Below are 23,540 nucleotides of genomic sequence, written 5' to 3'. Positions count from 1 at the left end.
TTGATTCTCTATCTAGAAATGGGTCAATTGGAAGATTTCAGTCTCCTCCAATTATGAGATTATCTTCCGCTAGGGATTCTATCTTCTTACTTAGGGAGTTCCAAAAGGATGGATAGCTATAGGTTGGCGAGTATAAATTAATTATATGGCATTTATTTCCAGTTATTAGCAATGAGTAAAGTACCCATCGTCCCTCACAGTCCGACTCAGAGCGTATGATGGATGCCTTAATAGAAGAGTTAACGTGAATTATGACCCTATTCTTCTTACCCGAGGCTTGAGAGACGAGACAGTGTTCAAAGGGTCTTTTAAAAATGTCATAGCCTTTTAATTGGGTTATTGAGGACCCTGGCGTTCCACGAGTTTATGTTTCGGAGTATTGGGCTCCAATTAAGTACGGCTGGGCCAAACCTGGCTAGGTTGCAAGTGCCCCCCTGAAACCCTTGGGATTTGCTGCTTTACAAAAGGAATGCTTCCCATCCCCCGTATATATCGAATTAAAATGCTAATTGACCTGCTTAACATTTGTGTAATCACAAGGGGAAATTGGAATCTGGTGAAAGTGAGTTGAATGGAGTGAAACCTTACTTTCAACATGAACGTAGTTTAATTTGTGAGGGCACACATTGCAGCAATCTCTCAAAAGATGGTAACACAATAGTGCCTTCTTTCCATTATGGAAAAGGTATATAGAGAGTGGAAAGAAAGAAGAGAGAATGCTAAAGGTTGCAAGAGTAGGAAAAGAGAACCAAAGATGGAAGTTAGAGAGTAGGTGCTGTACCTGTTAACAGCCAAGAGGACGATTGTGAACAAGGACATTACAAGGAGCATAAAGGCCTAGGGATGGAGAACTGAGATGAGTGATTCAGTGATTAACTACTTCCACTTAGAGCTCCATCCAGCAAGTTAAATGCGAGGAGAAAGGTAGTGTGGAAGAGAAGTGTGGCTCATGGCCGCTAGTAGATGTGATGAATCAGCAATGATTCCCCACAATAACAAACCTGGCCTGGGACCCTTCCCATGTGGCCAGGAAAGGGCAGACGCTTCCCGATCCTGACCCTGGGGCAGGCGTTCTGCTGGAGGATCCAAGTCCCGTAATCCCCCCCCCCCAAAGTACTGGGACGAGGAAGAGGGCCCAAGAGCAATATTGCAGAAGTAGTCAGGAGGTTGCGCAGCGGAAGGCGTGAAGGAAGATTGCTTTTCCCCCATGTGAACCTGATTGCAGAGATTGTGCAGCAAGAAGCATGCCGGAGACCATGGATGAAAGTTGGTGTATGTTCAAACAAAGCCAGAAGCAGTAACCTGCAGCACGCGAAGGGAGCATGAAGTATGGGGAGACAGGGTAGGAGTGTATATATATATATATTTATTATGGAGTTACAACTAGTATTATTAAGTATTATTATTAAATAAGAAGGGGACATGAAATGGACGTCTTCTCTCCTTCTCTCCTCTTCCAACTGACATTCGAGCCAACGTTCCGGCTTCTTCACCTCGCTCTCTTCCACGTGCGTCCCCTCGTGCGGATGCACGAGCTATGTACAGTGTACTAGGACACTACACATCTCCCTTCTTTATAGAACAATAGTTTGAACTTTTTATTCTACATAGTCATACAGGTGTCTCGGTGGTCTGTATTTTCTTCCCGTCCTGGACCTTATCCTGTCACTTCCTTCAGGGTAGTTATCTGAGTCTGTTGCCAAGGAAGAAACTCTCCAAGACATTCTGCTCAACTTATCATTCTCTCCCCGCACATCCCCATCATCTTTGTCATTAGTTTGACACTCTCTCCTTCTCTCTCTGCTCACTTCAACCACTTCATCGGACTTACTCTCCACCCATTGATCTCTCATATCCATCACTCTCTCATTGTTCCATACTCTACCATCTTGAGTTTTAACAGCATGAGAGTATATCTCTACCACTCTCACTGGCTTGGACCATTTGCATCCACCTTGTTTCAGGTTTACAGGGAGTTTTATCCTCACCCAACTACCCACTTGGAACTCAGGTCTTTTCCGGAAACGCTTCTTATCATGCAGCATTTTATTGTTCATTTGTCTCTGCAGAATACTCTCTTTCGCTTCCTCTATACTAATCTCGTTTCTCACCAGATCACTCATCCACCCTGGAAATATTTTTGTATTAGCTTTCCTGCCCCTACTCAACTCAAAGGGTGTAACTCCTGTGGAGCTGTGAGGGGTGAATCTGTGAGCTAACATGGTTTCTTTAACCACTCCCTTCCATTCCTTTCCGTTAGCCCATGCTAATTTAATGGCATCCTTTATTATTCTGTTGAACCTCTCCACAATACCATTGGTTTGTGGGTGGTAAATGGCACACAATTTATGATCGATGGCTTTGTCTCTCAGATATGTTTCCATTTCTTTGGATTTAAACTGGGGACCATTGTCTGGGAGGACTTCTTTGGGATACCCCTCTCTCTCACACACTTCTTCCATGAAATCTATAACATTCCGTGTGGTGACTTGGGGTAGAAAATTAATTTCAGCCCACCTTGTTAACATGTCAATTATCACCAAACAGAAAGTCGCACAGCCGTCACTTCAGACTGGACCAATCACATCCATAGCTATTTTATTCCACGGACTCTCAGGGATATCCCTCAACACCATCGGATAATCAGCACCCCTGCATACTTTATCACTTTTGGAGCAAAGGATACATTTTCTAACTTGGTCCTCGATCTGCCGATCACAACCGGGCCACCAATAGGTACTTCTAATTCTTCTTTTAGTCTTTACAATGCCCTGATGTCCCTCATGGGCCATTACTATAATCTTCTCTCTTAGGCTGGCAGGAGGTATTATCTTGTCTCCTTTCATCAGATATTCACTTTGCAGATACAACTCTTCTCGTACATCCCAGAATGCTTTGACCTCTGTGCAAAGTATCTCATTCTTTCTCCACCTTCCTTCTTTGACTTTCTTCACAACTTCTAGTAAGGCGTCATCCTTCTCCATTCCATCACTCCAATCTTGTTCGGATATAGCTTGACTTGATATTTCGCAAACAGCTTCTTGTTCTCCAGCATCCTCTTCCATATCATTTAGACTAGTCAAACGAGACAAGCAATCCGCTGTAATGTTTCTTGAACCTTGAATGTGTATAATTTGGAAATTAAACTCCTGTAGTCTCGTGACCCATCTCCTGATTCTGCTGGATACTTTGTCAAGGCCTTTGGTACTGAAAATGTCTACTAACGGTTTGTGATCTGTATGAATGGTAAATTGTACTCCCCAGACAAAGGATCAGAACTTTTCGGTGGCCCACTTAATTGCCAAAGCCTCCTTCTCAATTGTAGCATAATTCTTTTCTGCTCCTTTTAGCAGCCTGGACGCAAAAGCGATTACTAGTTCTTGTCCATTATGATATTGCGATAAAGATGCACCTAGTCCCACATCGCTTGCATCTGTGGTTATTACAGTCTTCCTGCCTCTAACATAACTTTGAAGTGCTGGGGCTTGGGCTAAGGCTTTTTTTATGAAATGAAATTCCTTCTCGCTCTTATCATTCCACACAAATTTCGTGTTCATTTTCATTAGGCTTCTCATTTCCACTGTGTGGTCTGAAAAGTTCTCTATAAACTTAGCATAATATTCTGCCATCCCAAGAAAAGATCTTAGTTGATCTTTGTTCTCCGGTATATTCATGGATTTGATAGATTCTGCCAAGTCTTTCTTGGGTTTGATACCATCTCCAGATATTACGTGTCCTAAATATTCGATTTCCTTTCTGTCTATTTTCGATTTGGCCTTACTCAACACCATTCCTGCCTGGTGTAATCTCTGTAGAACTCTATTCAGCCTCACATCATGTTTGTGTTGATCATTTGCATAAACCAAAACGTCATCTTGGAAAAACACTACTCCTTCCATGTCACCAAGTATTTTCTGCATGACTCTTTGAAAAACTGAGGCCGCTGATATTAGCCCAAACGGCATCCTACGAAATTGATAGAGTCCTTCTGGCGTGATAAAAGCTGTAAAATGTTTTGAGTCTTCATGCAGTTTGATTTGGTGATATGCTGCCGTGAGATCTAAAGTAGAGAATACTTTTGCAGGCCCTAGAGTAGATATTAGTTCTTGTATGTTGGGCAATGGGTGTCTGTCGGGAATCACACATTTGTTCAACTCCCTCATGTCGACACATACTCTTATTATTCCCGTAGTTTACCTTACTATGACCAATGGCGATACCCATTCTGCCGCATCAACCTTCTCAATAATGCCCTGCCTCTCCAATTTGGTTAGTTCCTCTTTGACTTCCCTCTTGAGAGCTAAAGGTACATTCCTGAGTTTCTGGGCTACTGGTCTTGAACCTGTCTTTAGTAATATACGACGCGAAAAACCTTTTAAGCATCCGATTACTTCATCTCTGAATATTTCATTCTTTATTTTCTGAATGTCTTCAATGTATGACCCATCAATTTGGTAGACCATTTCATCAGCATTGGGATCTAATCGCACTTTGAGTCGTTTTTGGTGAGTCCAACTGAGTAGGGCAGTCTCTCCTCTCTTAGACACATAAATACGACCACTCGCTTGCCTGCCTTTGAATTCTAAACTGGCAACAAACCAACCAATCAATTCAATCCTGATCCCACAATAAGCTTTAGGCTTGATGTCTACTTCATGTAGGTATTCTGGTCCGCATTTCCTCCACATTTCCTCTGGTATCAGTGTATATTTTGCCCCTGAGTCAACCATCATATTGACTAAAAATCCATTCACAGCAATTTTAGTTCTAGGACTCTCAACATGTGTGTCTTCGTCATCAACCATGAACACACATTCCTCTTCTTCGTCATCATCTCCAATCCAGTTAGATGCATGTTCTTCGCCTGGATTGCTTCTACAGCATTTTGCTATATGTCCTTTGCCCCCACATCTCCTGCAAATCATTTTGAAAGCGGGACACTCTCTATTGTCGGCCCAATGACTTGGGCTGCCACATCGGTAACACCCTCTTTGTCTGGTTCTCCCTCTGCCATCCTGGGGAAATTGGCCTTTGTTTTGACGTTCTCCTCCTAATACAGGCATCCTGTTCATGTTGAGTCTGTTTCCTCTTCTGGCTTCTACCTTGTCAGGTCTCCTTGTTGAGAATTGATTCTTGTATGTATCTCCACTTCGCGAAGTTCTTCGCCGCAAATTGCTGGTGCTGGGCAAAGACCCATCTTTTCGTAATACCATTTTCTTTTTTCTACCGCCTCTTACTATTCCTATTTCGTCATCTTGATCAGATTGCACAACACTGATCGATGAGTTGACTGATATGTCCTTCACTCTGTTTTCCAAAGTGGAAACACACGTCTCCGTGTGCTCTACTTCTTTGGCCAATCTTAACACTACGTCAAGTGTAGGGTCATCTTCAGACCATAGTCTCTCCCTGACCTTGCTGCTCCTGCATTCCAGCATAAATTGGTCCCTGATCCTTTCATCAAGTTGCTGGTTGAACTTGCAATTTCGAGCCATTTTCCTTAGCGTAGTAACATACTGTTCTACGGATTCTTCTTTCTCTTGAACTCGTTTACCAAATTTGTATCTTTCTAGGATAGTGCTCATTTTTTTGTCATAGTGCTTATTAAGTTTGGCGATGGCAATCTCGTACATGTTCATGTCCCCTATCTCATCTCCTATAAGGTCAGGCAAATCTTCAAATTTCTCTTGGCCAGCTGGGCCTAGACAACGCAGCAGTAGAGACTTTTTTCTTTCTATACTGTAGTTTGCTCCACACACTACATGCGCATAGTGTTCAAAAGCTTTAAGCCATCGCTTCCACGGAAGTGTAGGTTCCCCAACCTCTGGTAGAAACATATGTGGGGGTTGTACTCCTTGCATCGCCATTTATTTCCGTGGTTGTGTCTCTCACAGGACTAGCTCTTGCAAATCAGGATATGTAGGCGATGAGGATTAGCAAGAGCTATGGGAATTACTGTAAAAATGTGATCTTCTCTTTGTGTTGGTAGAAATATCCTCATAAGGAAAAAAACACTGCGAAGAAGAAGAGTGGCAGAGTAATGAGGGTTGTCAGCATGAAGGAAATTACTGCGAAGAGGAAGAATGGCAGGAGTAATGAAGATTGTCAGCACAAAGGAAATCACTGCGAAGAAGAAGAGTGGCAGGAGTAATGAAGATTATCAGCCACGATATGAGTGTTGTGATATTTCTTTCTCCCTCTTTATTTTCCTGTTATTTTTTTTTTTTATGAAGAGCTGCCGTGCAGGGAGACAAATCGATCAGGATGATAAGTAGATTCTCCTGGCATCGGCACGACACAGTCTGCAACGTGTGTCTGCGTTGGGCGGTGCGCGGGGTTAATGTTATTGCCGGCGGCAGTAGGGTTAATGTTATTGCCGGCAGCAACAGGGCCCGCCTCCTTCCAGTGTCACGGAAACGTATGTGGTGGATTGCTCAAAAAGACAGTGGCCGGACGGCAGTCCGTAACGTTGACAACAAAGTGGAGTGAATAAATGAATAAATTAAAGGCAGCTGGAAGCCCTCGGAAACACACGCCATAGTTAGTGGGCGTGGCAGGCGATCGCGGTTTGAGAGACAGCCGGAGCAGTGAATAAATGAATAAATTAAAATCAGCTGGTAGCTCTAGAAAACACTCGCTGCAGTCAGTGCAGTGGGCGGTGACTGGCGATCGCGGATTGGGGAACAGCTGCGCTCCTACCTATAGTGCAGCCGGAGATCCCTCTCAATGGCCACAAAAGGTTCTTCTCCTCGTCGCCACTGAAGTATGGGGAGACAGGGTAGGAGTGTATATATATATATATATATATATATATATTTATTATGGAGTTACAACTAGTATTATTAAGTATTATTATTAAATAAGAAGGGGACATGAAATGGACGTCTTCTCTCCTTCTCTCCTCTTCCAACTGACATCCGAGCCAACGTTCCAGGCTTCTTCACCTCGCTCTCTTCCACGTGCGTCCCCTCGTGCGGATGCACGAGCTATGTACAGTGTACTAGGACACTACAGAGCAAGACAGAAGTTGGTGAGCATTTCCGAGCAGTATTAAACATATAAAAGCAGTATTAAACCGTTGATTGTCAGACAATGGAAAGCCACAAAAGTAGCGCTTGCGCACTAGTGAACTTCTTTAATGGCACTCGCGTAAGAGTAAAACACTGAACCACGTTAACTGAATACTAAAACTGCAGATAACAGATGAAAGGCTGGTCGCATGTGCTTAAAAGTGATTCTAAGGTAAAGGTTAACCTAAGAGTCAATTGTGAAGCAGTTTGAAATAATGTAGCACTGACGTTAAGTGACTGAACGTTGATAATTGTGAGTTCTAGGGAACAAGCATTGCACAAGCCAAGAGTGAAACAAGCATTTTCCCAAAGCCCAGAGTGGTGCAAGCATTGTCAAAGCATAAAGTGTTGTACAAACCTTGTTTAAATCCAAAAGAGATTAACAACAAGGTATATCATGAAGCTGCTTTGGATGGCAGGAAGCTAAGGCAAGGTTGTAAAAAGGTGAAGCTTGTTGGTTGTGATTGTTCCCTAAAAGATGGTTTAACTCACATTGCTAAAGCCAAAAGGAAAAAAAGTAGAATTAAGTCTTTAAAGGAATTTTGGTTGTTGGCGTTACAGAAAGACAAGTGGCAAAGGGGTTGCGCTTCTGAAAGGTGACTGTTCAGAGGAAGAGTACCCTGCCTACATGAAGGTGTTGAGGAGAACTAATGTGAAGACTGTCTTTTTCTGAAAAGTTGCTAAAGGTCACAAGGTTGTAAACTATTGAAGCTGTGGTAAAACCTTTGGTTGTCAGTAGATTTAAAACTTCAGAAGCACAGTTGACTGTGGAACACTATCGGGCAGGCGAGTAGATCCGAATGGTGAATCCTTGCAGAAGTTAACCTAATAGGAGAGTTATCCAGGTGGAAGCAGAGGTGCTGTGAAGTCATCCTGACAAAGATATAAACTGTGACTTATGGTGCAATAAAGAGAGAATTGAGAAGAGCTAACAGAAGCTGCGTTTCTTTAACCCTGTTAGAAATTTGAACCTAACAAGGAGCTGTGTTTCTTCTCCGACATTCATAGGTTGTGGCAAAGTATCTTGAAACAAAACACCATTGAGGCTTTTTGATGAAGTGGAAATTATTATTCAAGGAAAAGGAGAAATCTTTCTATTGGTTGAACATTGGTTAACAGAAATATCTTTTAACAAAGTGAAGGAATAAAGAAATAAGTTGGAATTTGTTGCAAACCTGAATTTCCTGGTTTCTTTTTGTTGAATGTTGGAAGTGAACCTAACTTGAAACATGGGGAAGAGGAGTTCACCCAGGTTATAAAAAGAGACTGTAAATATATTAGAAATACAATTGTTGCTGCTGTTATGAATTGCACGCATGCACTGCAGTGTGTAAATACTAAGCAAAATAACCAATATGCTACACTTATTTTGCTGACAGACATAAAACATATTATGTGCAGCTTTATATAATGTAGTAATTTTAGTAACAAATTAGAGAGCTAGGTAATATGAAGGCAACAAACTTATCAAACCAACAAATCCCCATCTGGGTTACGAATGAGAACACGTACCAAACGCGAAGAGGAGGTTCTTTGGTCAAGACCCAGAGAAACAGTGAACAGTACATGTGTTCCCTGAAATGTAGACCTTCCACAGTTGAAACTTGCTCATGTGTTTAAAGATAGATTAGAGTTACTAGACTGTGGGACACGGTTGAACAGTGGGTGCGTGTTTGAGTCTCCATTTCTTCTTTGATGATATTATCCAGGAAGGGATAAAGGGAGGATGAATCATAAAAGTCCATGGTGCTGCTGTTGTGGGCGATTTTACATATGCCAGTGTGTAGAATCCCTATGTCATATGTTCAACTGTCACATCTTATGCCTGAGGTCCAAAAACTGTTTTTTCCTTGCTTCAGTGGCCCTCGAGACGTTCTGCGATAGGTAAATGTTATGTGTCATCCATGAAATTATCATCATCTACTTCTTTGCTGCTTCAAGAACGTGCTTGGTTTGAGTGTATTCCAGAAAATACATGATTAGACCTGTGAGTATCAAGGTTGAGGAATTGGAAGTAGCGGGTTTCTGTCCCAGGCGATGAGCACGCTAGATGTGAAGGCTAGTTTTGGAGTCCAAGTCTAGCAATTTGGAAAGTAGAGACTGACGAAATCCTCTTGTGTCAGCCTTTTCAACCCCTTCCGGGATTCTGTACAGGCGAATATTATTTCTTCTGTTTCGACTTTCACTGTCTTCACATCACCTTTGAATGTTGCGAATCTCCTGCTCCATTGATCACTTTTTCAAAAATGTTCCCTCATTCACCTGTTCCCATTTAGGTCGAGACGGTATACTACACATTAAGCAGAATATCTTGCAATACTTCATATAAAAGAGAATGGGTGTAGGAAAAATTCCACTGTATAAATAATGGAAACATTAATGTTTTCTCACACTGATTTTAAACTATGTACACGTTCATGTAACTGTAAACTTAGTTTAATGTGCCACAACCAAATGTTGTCCGAACTTCCCAAAATTTTGTGGGTGTTCCTTTAATGGGCCACAACTTAAGTTTGGCCACATTTGGTAAGGTTCCCCTAAAAGGAATGCAGATTCATTGTACAAGCATGCAATGTGGAATGCAAATGCTCACTGTGAAACACTCACATTTTAGCTTCAATGATTTCCAGCAAATGCTCATGAAAGGTCACGATCTAAAGCAGGGGTCTGCAACCTTTATTTTCCCAGATTCTGTGGACTACAGCTCCCATGAGCCCCAGCCTGCATGGTCAATGGTCAGGGATGAAGGGAGTCGTAGTCAAAAGCATCTGGAGAGCCCCACGTTGCAGACCCCTCCCTGTATTAAGTGTCAGTTTGTCAGCCAAAGAAAGACAAAGCTCCTCTGCATTCTTGAAGTCACTTACCACAGACTGTGCAAGTGCTTGCTGACCCCACCAAATTGGATTGACGTCAACCACGATGATTAATAGATTTATTTCTTCATCTGAAAAGAGTGACGGAATAAAGTCAGAAAAAGAAAAGAATCACCAAAATGTGAGAATGAAACCTCTTATTAAAAACAACCATGTACATAACTCATGCAGGCTGAATAACGTTAATCAAGCAAGTGCAAGCCTTCAGTTACAGAAATAGGCACCTCCCTGCCACCCTCTATCTTGATCCAGATCTCCTTAAATTCCGGAAACTCCTCAAGATTTTCCTCTTCTCCTCTTCCTTCTCTCTCCCTCTACCCTGCTAACATAGTTCTCGGCAGTTCCCATCTCCCTTCTCCATACAGCATGCTGACTGGCCGCCATGTGAACCTCAGAGTCTCACTGGTCCCCAGTACCCCCGCCAGTTCCCCCTCGCACCTACACCCTACCCCACTCAATGCACTTGAGAAATTAACCCAAGAGAGTGGCTCTCCACACTTACCCCAGTCTCAACCGGCCGGGTGTACTTGATACTCCCCCCCTTGTGTTCCTCCGTGCACTTGCTCAATCCGTATGCACTGCGCCAAAGATCGTATGTCTGTTCTCCCTTGACTTCACCCCTTATTTCACTGTCTAAACTGCAGAATCGCCGTCAGGCCTACTTGCTGTCCCCCAAACTGTTAAATGTACTTTTTTTTTTTTACGCACTTACTCTGCTATCATCTCAGAATTTCAAGGGCTCTGAGAGACTGTTTGTTTTTTCACCATGTTCCCACACTCCTTCAATGCTTTGAAACACTTGCCTGTGTATAGGCACTACATAAATAAACAACACCATACCAACAATACCATATTGAGTGAGGTGCATCACATACCGCAAATAAACACAGATATTTAAATAGCTTTTGATGTTGTATGTAGACAATGTTTTCTCTTTTACCAAGTATTGACATCATGTACCCAGGTAATGCCATAATCTGCAACGAGAAGCTGGAGGAATCCCCATATAGCAGGTATTGCCATCAAATGGCAATAGAGACACCGTTGCAGGGTACTGACGTCATACTGAGATTGGTACTCTCACCGATTGTCTTTTTTTGCCATCAGATGTCCAGTTACACACGCCATCTGGCAGGAATAGGTTTACCGAGCTACTTGCATCATATGCCAGGCACTGGTACCATGAACTCAGATACTCCCACCATTTGCCAGATCCTGGCATCATTATGTCCAGAGATTCACATCAAATGCAAGGTATTTCCCTCATTTGCACAGGTACTCATACCATTTGCCAGGAAGAAGGAGGTGGGAGGAACTGGTGGAGACACGTTGTTCAACTCTTGCTCCAGTCTAGAGGGCTCTAGCTCGGCTGAACAGGGCCGCTGAGCAGGATCTAGCTTGACCAAAGCTACAATACAGGCCAAATATATGTATGCTTTGCCATCTAGAGGGATTACAGCCACTGTTTTGCTATCTCACCGGCAAAGCTTAACATGTATTCTGAAAACATTTATTCAAAAACTTTGTTGGGTTGGTGTAATGCCTAACTGGCCCTAACTCTAAAGGGGTTGTTCTCTCAACCAATGTTTCTAAGGGCCGCCGATGTCCGTAAAGCACTTGGATCCCTTTTTAGAGGTTTTGAAAGTTTGCTGTGAGAAACGTAGTGGTATTCCTCCATGTAGAGCCTGAGAATCCTCTATTCAGGCGGCCAGGGGAAGGCCAGTGCCTTTAGATCCCAACTCTGGGGGTGGGCGAGGCAGGATCACCTGGGTAGGGTCGTCCAGGTCGCGCTCATGGGACTACCCCAAGTGAGACGCGATATTCTAACTGGACTTACCCGTGTACTTACCACCAACTGGCCTTACTGCTCTTACTGTTTAATTATTCTAATTATCCCATGTACTGCACTGTTCCCACCCCCCTCCCACTCTGCACTTTCCCCTTCCCCTGCACTTGCGCAGTCTGAATGACACCTGGCCTAGTTGGATCGTTGTCTGTCCTCCCTCTATTCCCCATCCATTGGTGCGTCACGCCTTGAAACACTTGTGTATAGGCGCGTTATGAATGCCATCTCATACAATTTCTCTTCCCCTGGTTCAGGCCATAGGGAGTATTACCAAGATCCGTACTTTCATGGTAGGATATCTGGGGTAGGGAGTAACCCAAAAGGTGAATAAACCCCATTGTACAACAACAGGGGCAGGAGTTTCCCCGCTCTCCTCTGCCAATCAACTGATCATAATTCAACCTATAAATGTCAGTTCCCGTCTTGTCCCCTCTCCCCCTCCCCATTTCCAACATGTACTGAGACGAGGGAGAGGCATTGGGAGCAGTGACGATTATCCATAGACATGACAGTGAGGAGCAGAGTGAGGCCTACCACATTACACCACTAGGCTGTCCCACTAATAGAGCCAGGCCAGGTCAGACCGTTTACCTTAACCATTCACACCCAACACCACTTGACCCACAGTTAGAGTATGAAAAATGTGGTTCTGCCAGAGAAGATGAGCCAGCTGGGGTTGCTGGTTGGAACGTGGAGGCTGCAGCACGAGAAGCCTGGAAAGTCCGTAGGAGAGCGGGATGCCGGGAAGCTGACCCTGTGTGGCTGAAGTGTTGCGGCGCGGGATCCGTGTCTCCATGGAGCCGGAGTGACGCGATATGGTAATAATTGCCCGTATCCAGGCTAGTGCTCGTTCCCCTGGGACGTGTGCCAGTCAAAGTGGTGTCGGAGGGGCAGGTGGCGAGACCCGGACCTCGACCCACCGAACCCGAAGAAGGTGCTCACCAGCGTTGCGCTATCTGGGTGAGTTTCGTAGCAAGAGAGAGAAACCCAATGGAGTACATGTGGCTGGAGCGGGAGCAAAGATTTGAAAGTGTAAAGTGGCAGGGAAAAAGGAAAGCAAGGAAAGGAGGTGCACGAGCGGCGCAAAAGATAGGAAAAGAGAAGATGGGGCGCGAGCTACCCGAAAGACAGAAAGAGTGCAAAGAGAAGGTGCACGCGACCCAAGACAGAAAGAGTGCATCAAAAAGTTGAAGGAAAGCAAAGAGAGGGCACAAGTGACCCGAAAGAAGAAGAGAGGGTGCAAGCGACCTGAACAACAGAAAGAGTGCATTTGAAGGTTGAAGCTAAGCAAAGAGAGGTCGCGAGCGACCCAAAAGCAGGAGAGAGGGCGCACACGACTCAATGGACAGAAAGAGTGCAAAAAGAGGGTGCGAGCGACCCGAAAGCCAAGAAGAGGATGAGAGCAACCCGAAAGTAAGAAAAGAAGATACAAGGCAAAGTGAAAATAGTGTGCCAGGGGCATGACAAAGCAAGAGGAGTGTGCAAGAGGCACAGAAAAGAGAAAGAGTGTGCAGGAGTGCACTGCAAAGTGGAAAGAAAGGAGACAGTGAAACCAGACAGAAGAAAAGATACCAAGTGTGAGGAGAGAGGTCAGAAGCCAAAGCCGTCGCACAGGAGTGGAGTAAAAGCCCATCATTTTCGAATGTCTCTGACACTGCCCTGTGGAAGGAACTGTGTGAACTTTTGTTTGAAACTAAGCTTGGGGAAGGGAACCCTGAGAGGCCTGATCAGAACTGTGTCTTTTGTGTGACACTGGAAGGATTAAAGCTTGGGGAAGGGACTCCAGGCGAACCAGATACATTGTGAACTTTATTTGCTGCAAGAACACTACGTGGGAGTTACCAAGGGCACCTTTTTGTGTTGAACTATCTTTTTCTGAAATTGGCAGAACTACACCTGATGGTAAGGCAACCTGAAACCAGTTGTGGTTTACATTTCTTTTTGAGCCACCATTTTTCTTTAAGAAGATCCCAGAACACATTTTGTCGAAGAGTGAGGGCAAGCATAGGTTTTGATACAGACAGACTTTGGACTTATAGACATCGACAGCCCTCAGAAACATCAGCTGAGGGAACAACCCCTTTAGAGTTAGGGCCAGTTAGGCATTACACCAAACCAACAAAGTCTTTCAATGAAGGTTTTGAGTCAGTGTCTCTCTTGATACCATGCCTGTCTCACATTGCCAATTTCTCACAATACAGTCCTCAACCTCTCTGCAGGTTTTGTATGCCAAATCTTAATTCCATACAATTGCCTCATTCCAGGAAGAAACCTTTTTCCTAATATGATACAACCATTTCCAACTTGGTGCTTAACAATGTTCTGCTTAATGAGTCTGTCTGTCCATCTGTCCCTCCTCACCCCCCTTTGCTACCCTAAGTCCTCTGACAGGCTTACTTTAGCGGGCCTCTGCCCATTCGGGTTTTCATGGCTCCCCTAACCCTTGTGGATTTCCAAGCATCCAATATTAAAGTCTCTTGGTTTCTCAGGGGTCTCCAAAGCCCCCTGGTAAGCCACGGAGATTGATGAAATGTCACTAATAGGAGAATCCAAAATAGAAGTGACAACAGTCTTTCCAATTCCCATGAAGGAGGATAATGTGGAGTTACTTGGACAGCAAGTTCCTTGTAGGAATGGGAGTACTTGTGCACAAGAGGGGAGTCACTCCTAGTGAGGTCACACTTGCCCAGACCCCTAGGGAGGTTCTTGTTGAGCGAACTCATCTACCAAGCCTCAAAGGGGCTGGCTCCCCTCTGAGGAGAGGGTACAAACAGTCCAGATTAGTCACATACCCCTCCCATTAAATGAGAGGCTCCCCCTTGATTGGGAAGTGGGAAACGACTCAAAATGTCTACATTGCCTTATTCTTTGCCCTTTGATGTTCCACCGAGAAACAAAAAGGTTGAAGATCTTAAAACAATCTAATGATTCGAGCATTGGACTCTTTCCTTAGACTCATCCATGTCAGAGGGGAGCAATCCGTCAAGAGCCGGAATGTTCTTTCTATTAGATAGTAACGCAGATTTAAGATTGCCCATTTCATGGCTCAACAGTGGCGTATGATTGTTCTCTAAGCTGGATCATATTCAAGATGGGGTGTTCCATTCTGTCATGCTCTTGTGACAATAGGGCTCCCAAACCGACCTTTGAGGCATCGGTCTGAAGCATGAATTTCCAATTGAAATCAAGCATTTTCAAACAGGTTCTTTGCATAATGTTGGTTTCAAACATTCTTTCTCCCAGACTACAGTGAGAGTTCTTTAACTTGTCTGTAAAATTGACGACCAAGATGGAATATTTAGGTATAAAAGGCTGGTAATAGTCTGTCAATCCTAGAAAAGCTCAAGCAGGGGGTACAGGTACAGGTTTAACGTAAAGGTGTTTGTTGTACACTTTGACTTTTTCAGCCTGAGGTTTAATCAGTCCATTTCCCACAAAGTACTTCCCAAGATACTTTAAAGCCGACTGGGCCAGATAGCATTTCTTCGGGTTCGACGTTAAACCCGAGGGCTCTTGCGATCACATAGAGGTGGTGCATGTGTTCAGGCTAGACCTTGCAGTGTAAGATAATGTTGTCAAAGTAGGCTACAGAAAAGCTAGAGTATGGTCTTAAAATCTTATCGATTAACCTATGGAATGTGGCCCGAGGACAGTAAAAACCAAAGGGGAGTACTTTAAATTGAAAGAGCCCCGTGGGGTGGAAAATACTTTTATTCCCCATCAGTGAGGTTTTGGAGTGCCTGCCAGTATCCTTTGGTTAAATCCAGAGTGGATATACATTTTGATGACCCTAACTTCTCAATGAGCTAATCAAGTAGTGGCATGGGGTAATTGTTGAACATAGAAATGGTGGGGGTTGGGTGGGAACACTGTCTCTGCGAAAGCTCAATGATGTTGGTGCTCCAGTTCGATAATTGTCCTTCTTGGACAATTTACATTTTGTCCGGCTGGTGTCTGTATGTAGTGGAAAACAATTCTGCATGCTACCTGGTTTTTCATAAAATTAATACAACAAAATGTACAAACCAAAAGGGAAAAAGTTAAAGTAGATGGAAGATGTTTCAGGTGTGTGCGAAACAGAGAGTAGCAAAGAATATCTTGGATGTGAAGTGGCAAAGCATTCCAGAGCTTGGGAGCGAGAAGACAGAATGAACAGAATCGAGATTGGGCACAGGAGGGCCTGAGAACAGAAAGAAGAAACCGGTACTGGGAGCAAAGAGAACAAGAAGGGGGTATACAAAGCAACCAGTGAGCAAAGTTAACCAGGGGCCAACCAATGGACACCTTTAAAAGTAACGCAAAGAAAACTTAACTACAGACGGGATTCAAAAGATAGCCAATTAAAAGATTAAAGAGAAGTTGAAATGGAAGAGCGAGGTGGGATACTGCACAGAGTGAGAACCGCGGAATTAAAGATGGAGAGCAAGGGAGCAAGATGTGAAGCAGGGATATCAACAAGAAGACCGACACATTAGTCAAGATGTGAGGAGACTAAAGTAGTGATAAGAAGTTTAGTGCCATAGAAAGTGAGTCGGGACAAGGTTTCCGAATGTTGGAGTTTAAAACGACAGGACCAAGCAGTGCTTTAGATATGTGACGAAAAGGAGAGTGAAGAACCCAAGAGCATGCCTAAGTTAGGGCAGAAGATGAGAAGGGAAGAGAGACAGGCAGAAAATGAATAGAAGGTGGAGCAATTGGAGGAGGAGCAGTAGAGGCAGGGGAAAAAATCTGCCTTAGAAGCATTGAGGTGTAAAAAGTGCAAGTGCATCCAGGCTTGAATTGAGAGAAGACCATCTGAGATAGAAGTGTGAAGAGTGTCAGAGAAAGAAGAAAAGGAAATATAGAGTTGGGAGCCTGCATAGAAGTGTGATGACATTCCAAAAGAGGAGATGATAGAAGACAGAAAAGTATATTGTGTGGAAATGAGAACCCAGGACAGAGCCTTTAGGGACACCATGGGCAAGAGGAAAAGTGGGGTATTTTGAGCTGCCCCACGCAACAGAGAGAGACTGGTCAGACAGATAGTACCTGAACCAAGACAGAGCAGTCTCTGAGAACCCAAGGGAGTTTAGAGTGGAAGGTAGAGTACAGTGGTCTACAGTATTGAAGGCCGCAGAGAGATCAAAAATAATAAGGATAGAAGACTTGCTACCTCAATTCTAAACATACACACAGCACACCATTGCCTACTCGCCATGAGTCAATTATCACTAGCCAAATGCTAGTGGCGACTGCAATTTTTCACCCGGACCTTCTGCACTAGAATGTATGTATGTGGGCTTGTCAAGATTACCACCACTTTCGAGCCTCTTAACACTAGGACATCTTCAATGAACGTGAGCTCTCCATCTACTCTACTGCCTTTCTCACCTCTCTGGTGCATTTGTCAAGCCCTTCGAGAACTCTCTGCCACTCTCCCTTTGTTCCAGCGGCGTGGAGGATCTTGAAACACTTGTCCTCGACCAAAGCCTTTCTAATGTCATCAATTGACATGGAGACAGGGGTTGCTGATTCTGCTAAACTGTGCAGGTATTCTTCCGTTTCCGAAACTTCCGTACTCTCGTTCCCACGACTAGGGTGGCATGACAGTGCCGTGTTGTGGTTTCCAGGGCAGAATGTCAGTTCGATGTCGTACTCCTGCAGAGTGAGTAGCCACTTTTCAATCCTCGCCGGAGGCTTGGAGGAAGAGCCAGTCAGGATCATCATCAGGGGCTTGTGGTCGGTAACAACCTTCACGGGTTTAGCAGAGATGTACAGGTGGTAATGTCTGCATCCCCACAGCAACGCCAGAGCCTCCCTTTCAATCTGTAAATACCTTTGCTCGGTCGCCGACAGCGCTCTGCTGGCGAATGTCACTGTTGATCTGACCAACTCTCATCCCACTGCATAAGCACAGCTCCCAAACCAAATGAACTGTGGTCAACTATGATTTCCGACCTCTTCTCTGGGTTGAAAAATGCCATTGTGTCCTCTGCTGTTAGGGCCCTTTTATGACGTCAAACTCTATTCAAGTGCCGTCCACCTCCACACACACATTCCTTCTTCGTGACGCTCCTGAGCGGTTCAGCTAGGGTGGCCAGCTTCTGTATAAATCTGCCACAATACGTCGCCATCCCTAGGAAGCTACGCAACTCTGACACGTTCACCGGGGCACATGCTTCTCATATGTCCTTTACCTTTGCCGGGTCTGGGGGGAAATGCCACCCTCCTGGTACACGAACATGAAGAATTCGATCATCCTCTGCATGAGTGCACACTTGTCCCTGTGTGTTGGGTGAGACCCATGCGTTGGATGCGCTTTAGGACATTCTTGAGTCTCTCCAGGTGTTCTTGTTCAGACTCCCGTTGGATCGCTCTATTCGGGAGGAGCATGTCCACACATATGCATATGGCTTCGGGTTGTTTGGGCTTTCATGCAACTACAATGATGATGTCCAATCTGACCAGATTGTCCAGTTCCTGTTCTACGCGTTCTCTCAGATGGAATGGCACCCTCCATTGTTTCAGCGCGACGGGCCGGTGAAGACACTCGCATACATGGCGAGCAGAATCTGGACGTCCTCCAGGTACACCCCAAACATGAAATTCACTATGCGCAACACCTCAGCAGCAGTGCATCCCAACAGGGTCACTTCACTCACCTTGGTGACAAAGAAACAGGATCTGATGGACACGTCCTCATGGCGGACGCAGGCCCCGAATACGCCTTCCAGGGACAGTGGGCGTTTCCCTCCAAACGTGAATATGCGCACATTTGTCTTGCTCAGGGCTGGGGCATTGGCTCCAGTATCAATCAGTACGGGGACCGGGGAGTCGCAAATACAGACCATGCACTTGGCTGGCGTCATTTTGAACGTTGCAGCGCAGGCATTCTCAAGATGAAGAACACATCCTCATCATCTTCAAGGTCCTCGGGTTCGTCCTCCTCCGCTGTCAGATGTTCGACTTGTGCCACCTTGCGTTGCGATCTGTGTCACTGGCCTTGTGGACGCCTGCCACCTCGAGTGCGACGACGGCGCCAGTGCCATGCAGACGTGCACAAAATGATTTGTTATGCCAAAGCTTTTGCACACATGGCCAGTCTTTGAGAAGGGGCAGGTCGTAACCACAGTTGAGGTATGGGGCCGTCTCCCCCACTTTTTCTTCTTTCCTGCTCCACTGCTGTTGCCTATCACCTCTCTGAAACTGCCTCTGCTGTACTGCCAGGCGTCCTCCACCTTGACAGCCTACATCGTCGAACACATTTTGTTCGCTTGGACATCCGCCAGCTCGTGGGACCTCCCCAGTTCTAAGATGCACATTATCGTGATTCTGGGCTTACACTGTATCTGGCGCCTCCATTTGACTGCGTGGCAGCCCTGTATAACTTGTTGGCGCAACTCATGCTCTATGTTAGGCCAAGCACATGCCACTGACGCATGCCGTAGTTTGTTGTGAAAGACTCCTCCCTCTTTCTGTACAGCAGTGCTCATGAGGGCCCTCTCATAGTCAGTGGTCCAGATAGGATTTTGGAGTGAGAGTATTTTACTCCCAATTTTTAGAAGAGAGTAAATCCAATTTCAAGAGAGTAAAAATGATTTTCCTCCTTCGCAAGAGAGTAAAATGTGTCTGACAACTATCCAATTTGTGTGTACAATTAAAACTTTGGTCGAAAACATAAGTGACTAAACCCATGTATTTCAAAATGGTTCTAAATAATGATTTGCACCGGTGGAAGAATTTTGCCCACACAAGAACCTTGTAGATGCATAGTACCCAGCTTCATCTTCATGATACTTGGGCACAAACTCTGTTAAGAGTTACTACAGATGGCAGCTAGTTACATCGGATGATTCGTAATCAAGACCCTCACTCTACCAACATCACTTCTCTGCCTCTTGGGCCTACTGCTGCTGCCTGGCACTACCTGCTTGACAGCCACTCCATGTTTCTGCTCCATCTCTACTTCCCTTTGCTCCTTTGATTCCCCTGTCTCTCACTTTCTGACGCTCGGCCTCTCACCCTTAAGTGTTGCGATACCACATTTTGCGGTCTGTTTCTCTGCCACTCTGCCTCTCCCATCTCTGCATTCTATTATTGCTTTTCCCCTCCTATATATCGGTTGATATAACTCCTCTTCCTCTCTCAAGTCATTACTCTGGCTATAACTGTTTTTAATTTTCTCGTTTGTGGTTGCTACTCCTTTTGATTATCTTTCTTGCACAGCATCTCATGTTATTGGCCTGCCCTTCTCTAGTCTTGCTTTTCTATGCCCATCTCTCCCCACTTGCTGTTGATTTGTGTTCTATTTTACTGTCTCCAAATGTCTTTTTTGCTCCAACATAGAACCAATAAATATCCAAAAAGCTGAAAATGCCTTTTGTATTTAAAAATCTAGTACTGTCAAGGAGTTCCCCCCCTTCTCACCTGGGTCCGTTCTTTGATGGAGTCCTTGGTCGCTGCCTTCTTACGGACGGTCCTGGTTTTAACTAAGGCTGCTCGAGTCTCTTCCGTCTCCAGGGCGCGTTCAGTTCCGGGAACGCGGAATCCAGGAATCCAAGGATCTAGGATGAGTGCAACTAGCACACGAGTCCAGGAATCAGGAAGAAAGGGAGGGGTAAGGAGCGGGTAGGTGCACAAGGACAGGGAAAGAATACTGCGAGCTACGGATCACACGTCTGATGGCTACTTGCAATAGCATTGAGACGCGTGGAGCCGCGAAAGGCGTGGTCTATAAATAGAGTACCTTACGTCCAGCGCATGGAGCGAGAAAGGGTCTTAGCGCTGGGCAACCATGTTGGGAGTATTAGAGAATGCAAGCCCCGTTGAGACAAGGACAAGGAGGTCCAAAAGGGACGTGTTCTAAAGTTCATGACAGCATGCCTCCTCCGAAGACCTTTTCCTCCAGGTTTGCCCGGAGGAAATCTTCTGAGCAAGCGAGGGGCCTTGATGTTAGAGATTCCCAGGTTCTTTCACTAGGAGGGCATTCTTTCCATTCGACCAGGTATTGAAGCTGGCCCCGTTTATACCTGGAATCCCGAATTCGGGCACCTCATATTCCAGTTGATTGTCGACCAGCAGAGAAGGAGGTCTACTGGATTTCCAGGAGGGCGGAATGTAGGGTTTCAGTAAGGATGTATGAAAAACTGGATGAATTATTTTCCAGGAGTCGGGTAGCTGGAGCCGGTATGAGACAGGGTTAATAATTTCCTAGATGGGAAATGGCCCATAGTACTGTGAGGCCAATTTGTTTGGTCGTAGATGTCGGGGTAGTATTTTTTTTTGACAACCACACCCGGTCACCGAGTGCATAAGAAGGGCCTGGTCTTCTTTTGGAATTTGCAAATCTCTTTATCTGTGATCTGGCCTTTTCTAGGTATTTCTTGGCCTCCTGGTGTATGTTGATGAGTGTTTCGATCCAGGAGTCAACAGTAGGAACTGGTGTAGGATGAGGAAGGACAGAGGGTAAAATCGATGGATGGAACCCTCGACTACAATAAAAAGGGCTGGTCTGGAGCACTGAATGGTCGGAATTGTTGTAAGCGAATTCCGCAACGGGTATCAGGAGCGACCAGTCATCCTGGACCTTGGTGGCGAAGCATCGAAGATACTGTTCCAGGGTCTGATTTGCACGTTCTGTGGCTCCGTTGGTTTGAGGGTGATCTCCCGAAGAGAGGGCACGTTGAATTCCTAGAATCCGGCAGAGATGTTTCCAAAATGTATGGAGGTCCTCAATCAGATATGATCTTGGAAGGAAGTCCATGCAGGCGGAATATGTGTTCCAGAAATATTCCAGCTAGTTCGAAAGAGGATGGTAGTTTACAGAGCGGCGTAAAATGAGCCATATGAGTGAACAGATCTATGGTGACCATTATGGTAGTATATCCTCGGGACGGTGGTAATTCTACTATGAAGTCTGTGGCGATGATTTCCCATGGCTTAGTCGGCAGTGTAGGCTGCAGAAGAAGACCCACCGGTTTCTTGTTATCATGCTTATTTTGAGCACAGACTACACAAGTTTGGACGTAGTGCTGTACGTCAGATTTCATTCTAGCCCACCAGAACTGTCTCTGTATGAGACGGAGGGTATTGGTGATGCCACGATGCCCAGAGTGAGGTGTATCATGACAAAGGTTTATTATTCTCTGTTGTAACTTCTGTGTAGGAATGAGCAGTGCATTGTCCTTGAATAAATATCCTTGCTTGGCCTTTAAATTCCACTAGTTTTTCCTTGAGATGTCCTTCCACAACCCAGAGGATTGGGTTTGCGCTCAGATTTCTTCCAGGAGGTTGACTGCTTGAGCTACGAAGTTCGTGGGGGGAAAACATCTTAGGATATGCCTCATCTTCAGTGGTTACATAGTCAGGACGTCGAGACAAAGCATCAGCAATCAGGTTATGAGATCCAGGGACGTGAGTGATGTGGAACTGGTACTGGGCAAAACAGTAGGCCCAATGCGCCCGACAACTATTCCTACACTCCAATGACTGTAGAATCTGAAGGTTCCGATGGTCCGTACGAACTTAGACAGGATGTCTAGCTCCCAGGAGTAGGTGTCGCCATTCAGTGAATGCTTGCGGGATGGGTAACAGTTCTTTTTCCAGGACGGAATAGTGTGTTTCACTTGGAGTTAGGGTTCGTGCAAGATAGGCAATGGGGTGTTCCAGCTTGTCCTCTAATTTCTGTTTTAATACTGCTCCTATAGCGTAATTAGAGGCATCCGTTTCCGCTAGAAATGGCCGGCTTGTGTCGGGTGTGGCCAAAATAGGAGCTTGTGTAAACTCGGCCTTCAAGCGCTGGAACGCAGTGTCTTGCGGTGTTGACCAGATAAAAGGGGTGTCCTTCTTTAAGAGAGCCACGATCGGTTGAACAATCTCGGAAAAGGTGGATATGAATTTCTGATAGAAATTGGCTAGTCCTAGGAAGGATTGGACTTGTTTCACTGACGTGGGAGCTGGCCACGCCAAAATGGCTTTAACCTTTGATGGATCCATTTTAATTCCCTCTGGACTAAGGATGAATCCTAGGTAGTGAACAGAAGTAATGTGAAACAAGCATTTTTCAGGTTTGGCTAAGAGTTGGTGTTCACCGAGTCTTTGTATTACTGCCTTTACATGTTCTTCATGCTTTAAAGGGTCCTTGGAAAATATCAGTATGTCGTCCAGATAAACAATGACAAAGAGAAACAACATGTCAGAGAACACCCTATCCATAAAACGTTGGAACACTGCCGGGGCATTAGCTAGTCCAAATGGCATGACCAGGTATTCGTAATGGCCAAAGGGTGTTCTAAAGGCGGTTTTCCACTCGTCTCCTTCCCGGATACGGATCACATGGTAGTCTCCCTGGAAATCCAACTTGGTGAATATTACTGCGCCTCTCACGGCTTCCAAGATATCCGATATCAAGGGTATTGGGTACCGGTCTTTGAGGGTGCATTGATTTAGGCTGTGATAATCGAGGCAGGGTCTGAGTTCCTGGGTATCCTTCTTGGGGACAAAGAATAACGAAGCACCTGCTGGAGATTTTGAAGGTCTTATGGTGCCGTTTTCAAGGTTGGTGTCCAGGTATTCCTTGAGGGCCTTTTTCTCAGGTTCTGAAAGGATAAACATCCTGCCGAAGGGAATCACTGCTGAGGGATCTGTTTCAATTGCGCAGTCTTCAGGTCTGTGTGGGGGTAAGGCCTGGACTATGGCAGTCGAAAATACATCAGCGTATCCTTGGTAGGCCTCAGGGACTTATATGATATTGGAAAACATAACTGGTGTTTT

General features: G+C 45.1%; 1 protein-coding gene across 3 annotated transcripts in view; it reads right to left on the bottom strand.

Annotated features, from left to right (window-relative positions):
• Positions 1–23,540, bottom strand: part of GTF2H3 (general transcription factor IIH subunit 3) — an 89,170-nt gene that overhangs the window by 60,077 nt on the left and 5,553 nt on the right. For all 3 annotated transcript variants that reach the window (XM_069619690.1, XM_069619691.1, XM_069619689.1), the window contains exon 2: positions 9,935–10,014. In XM_069619690.1, the coding sequence (XP_069475791.1) occupies positions 9,935–10,014 (80 nt within the window). The remainder of the gene's footprint in view (positions 1–9,934; positions 10,015–23,540) is intronic.

Source organism: Ambystoma mexicanum, chromosome 10 (assembly GCF_040938575.1).
Source record: "Ambystoma mexicanum isolate Mex_15411 chromosome 10, UKY_AmexF1_1, whole genome shotgun sequence".
In the NCBI taxonomy this organism is placed as follows: domain Eukaryota; kingdom Metazoa; phylum Chordata; class Amphibia; order Caudata; family Ambystomatidae; genus Ambystoma; species Ambystoma mexicanum.
The sequence above is the reverse complement of the archived record's forward strand: the minus strand, read 5'-3'. Positions and strand labels throughout refer to the sequence as shown.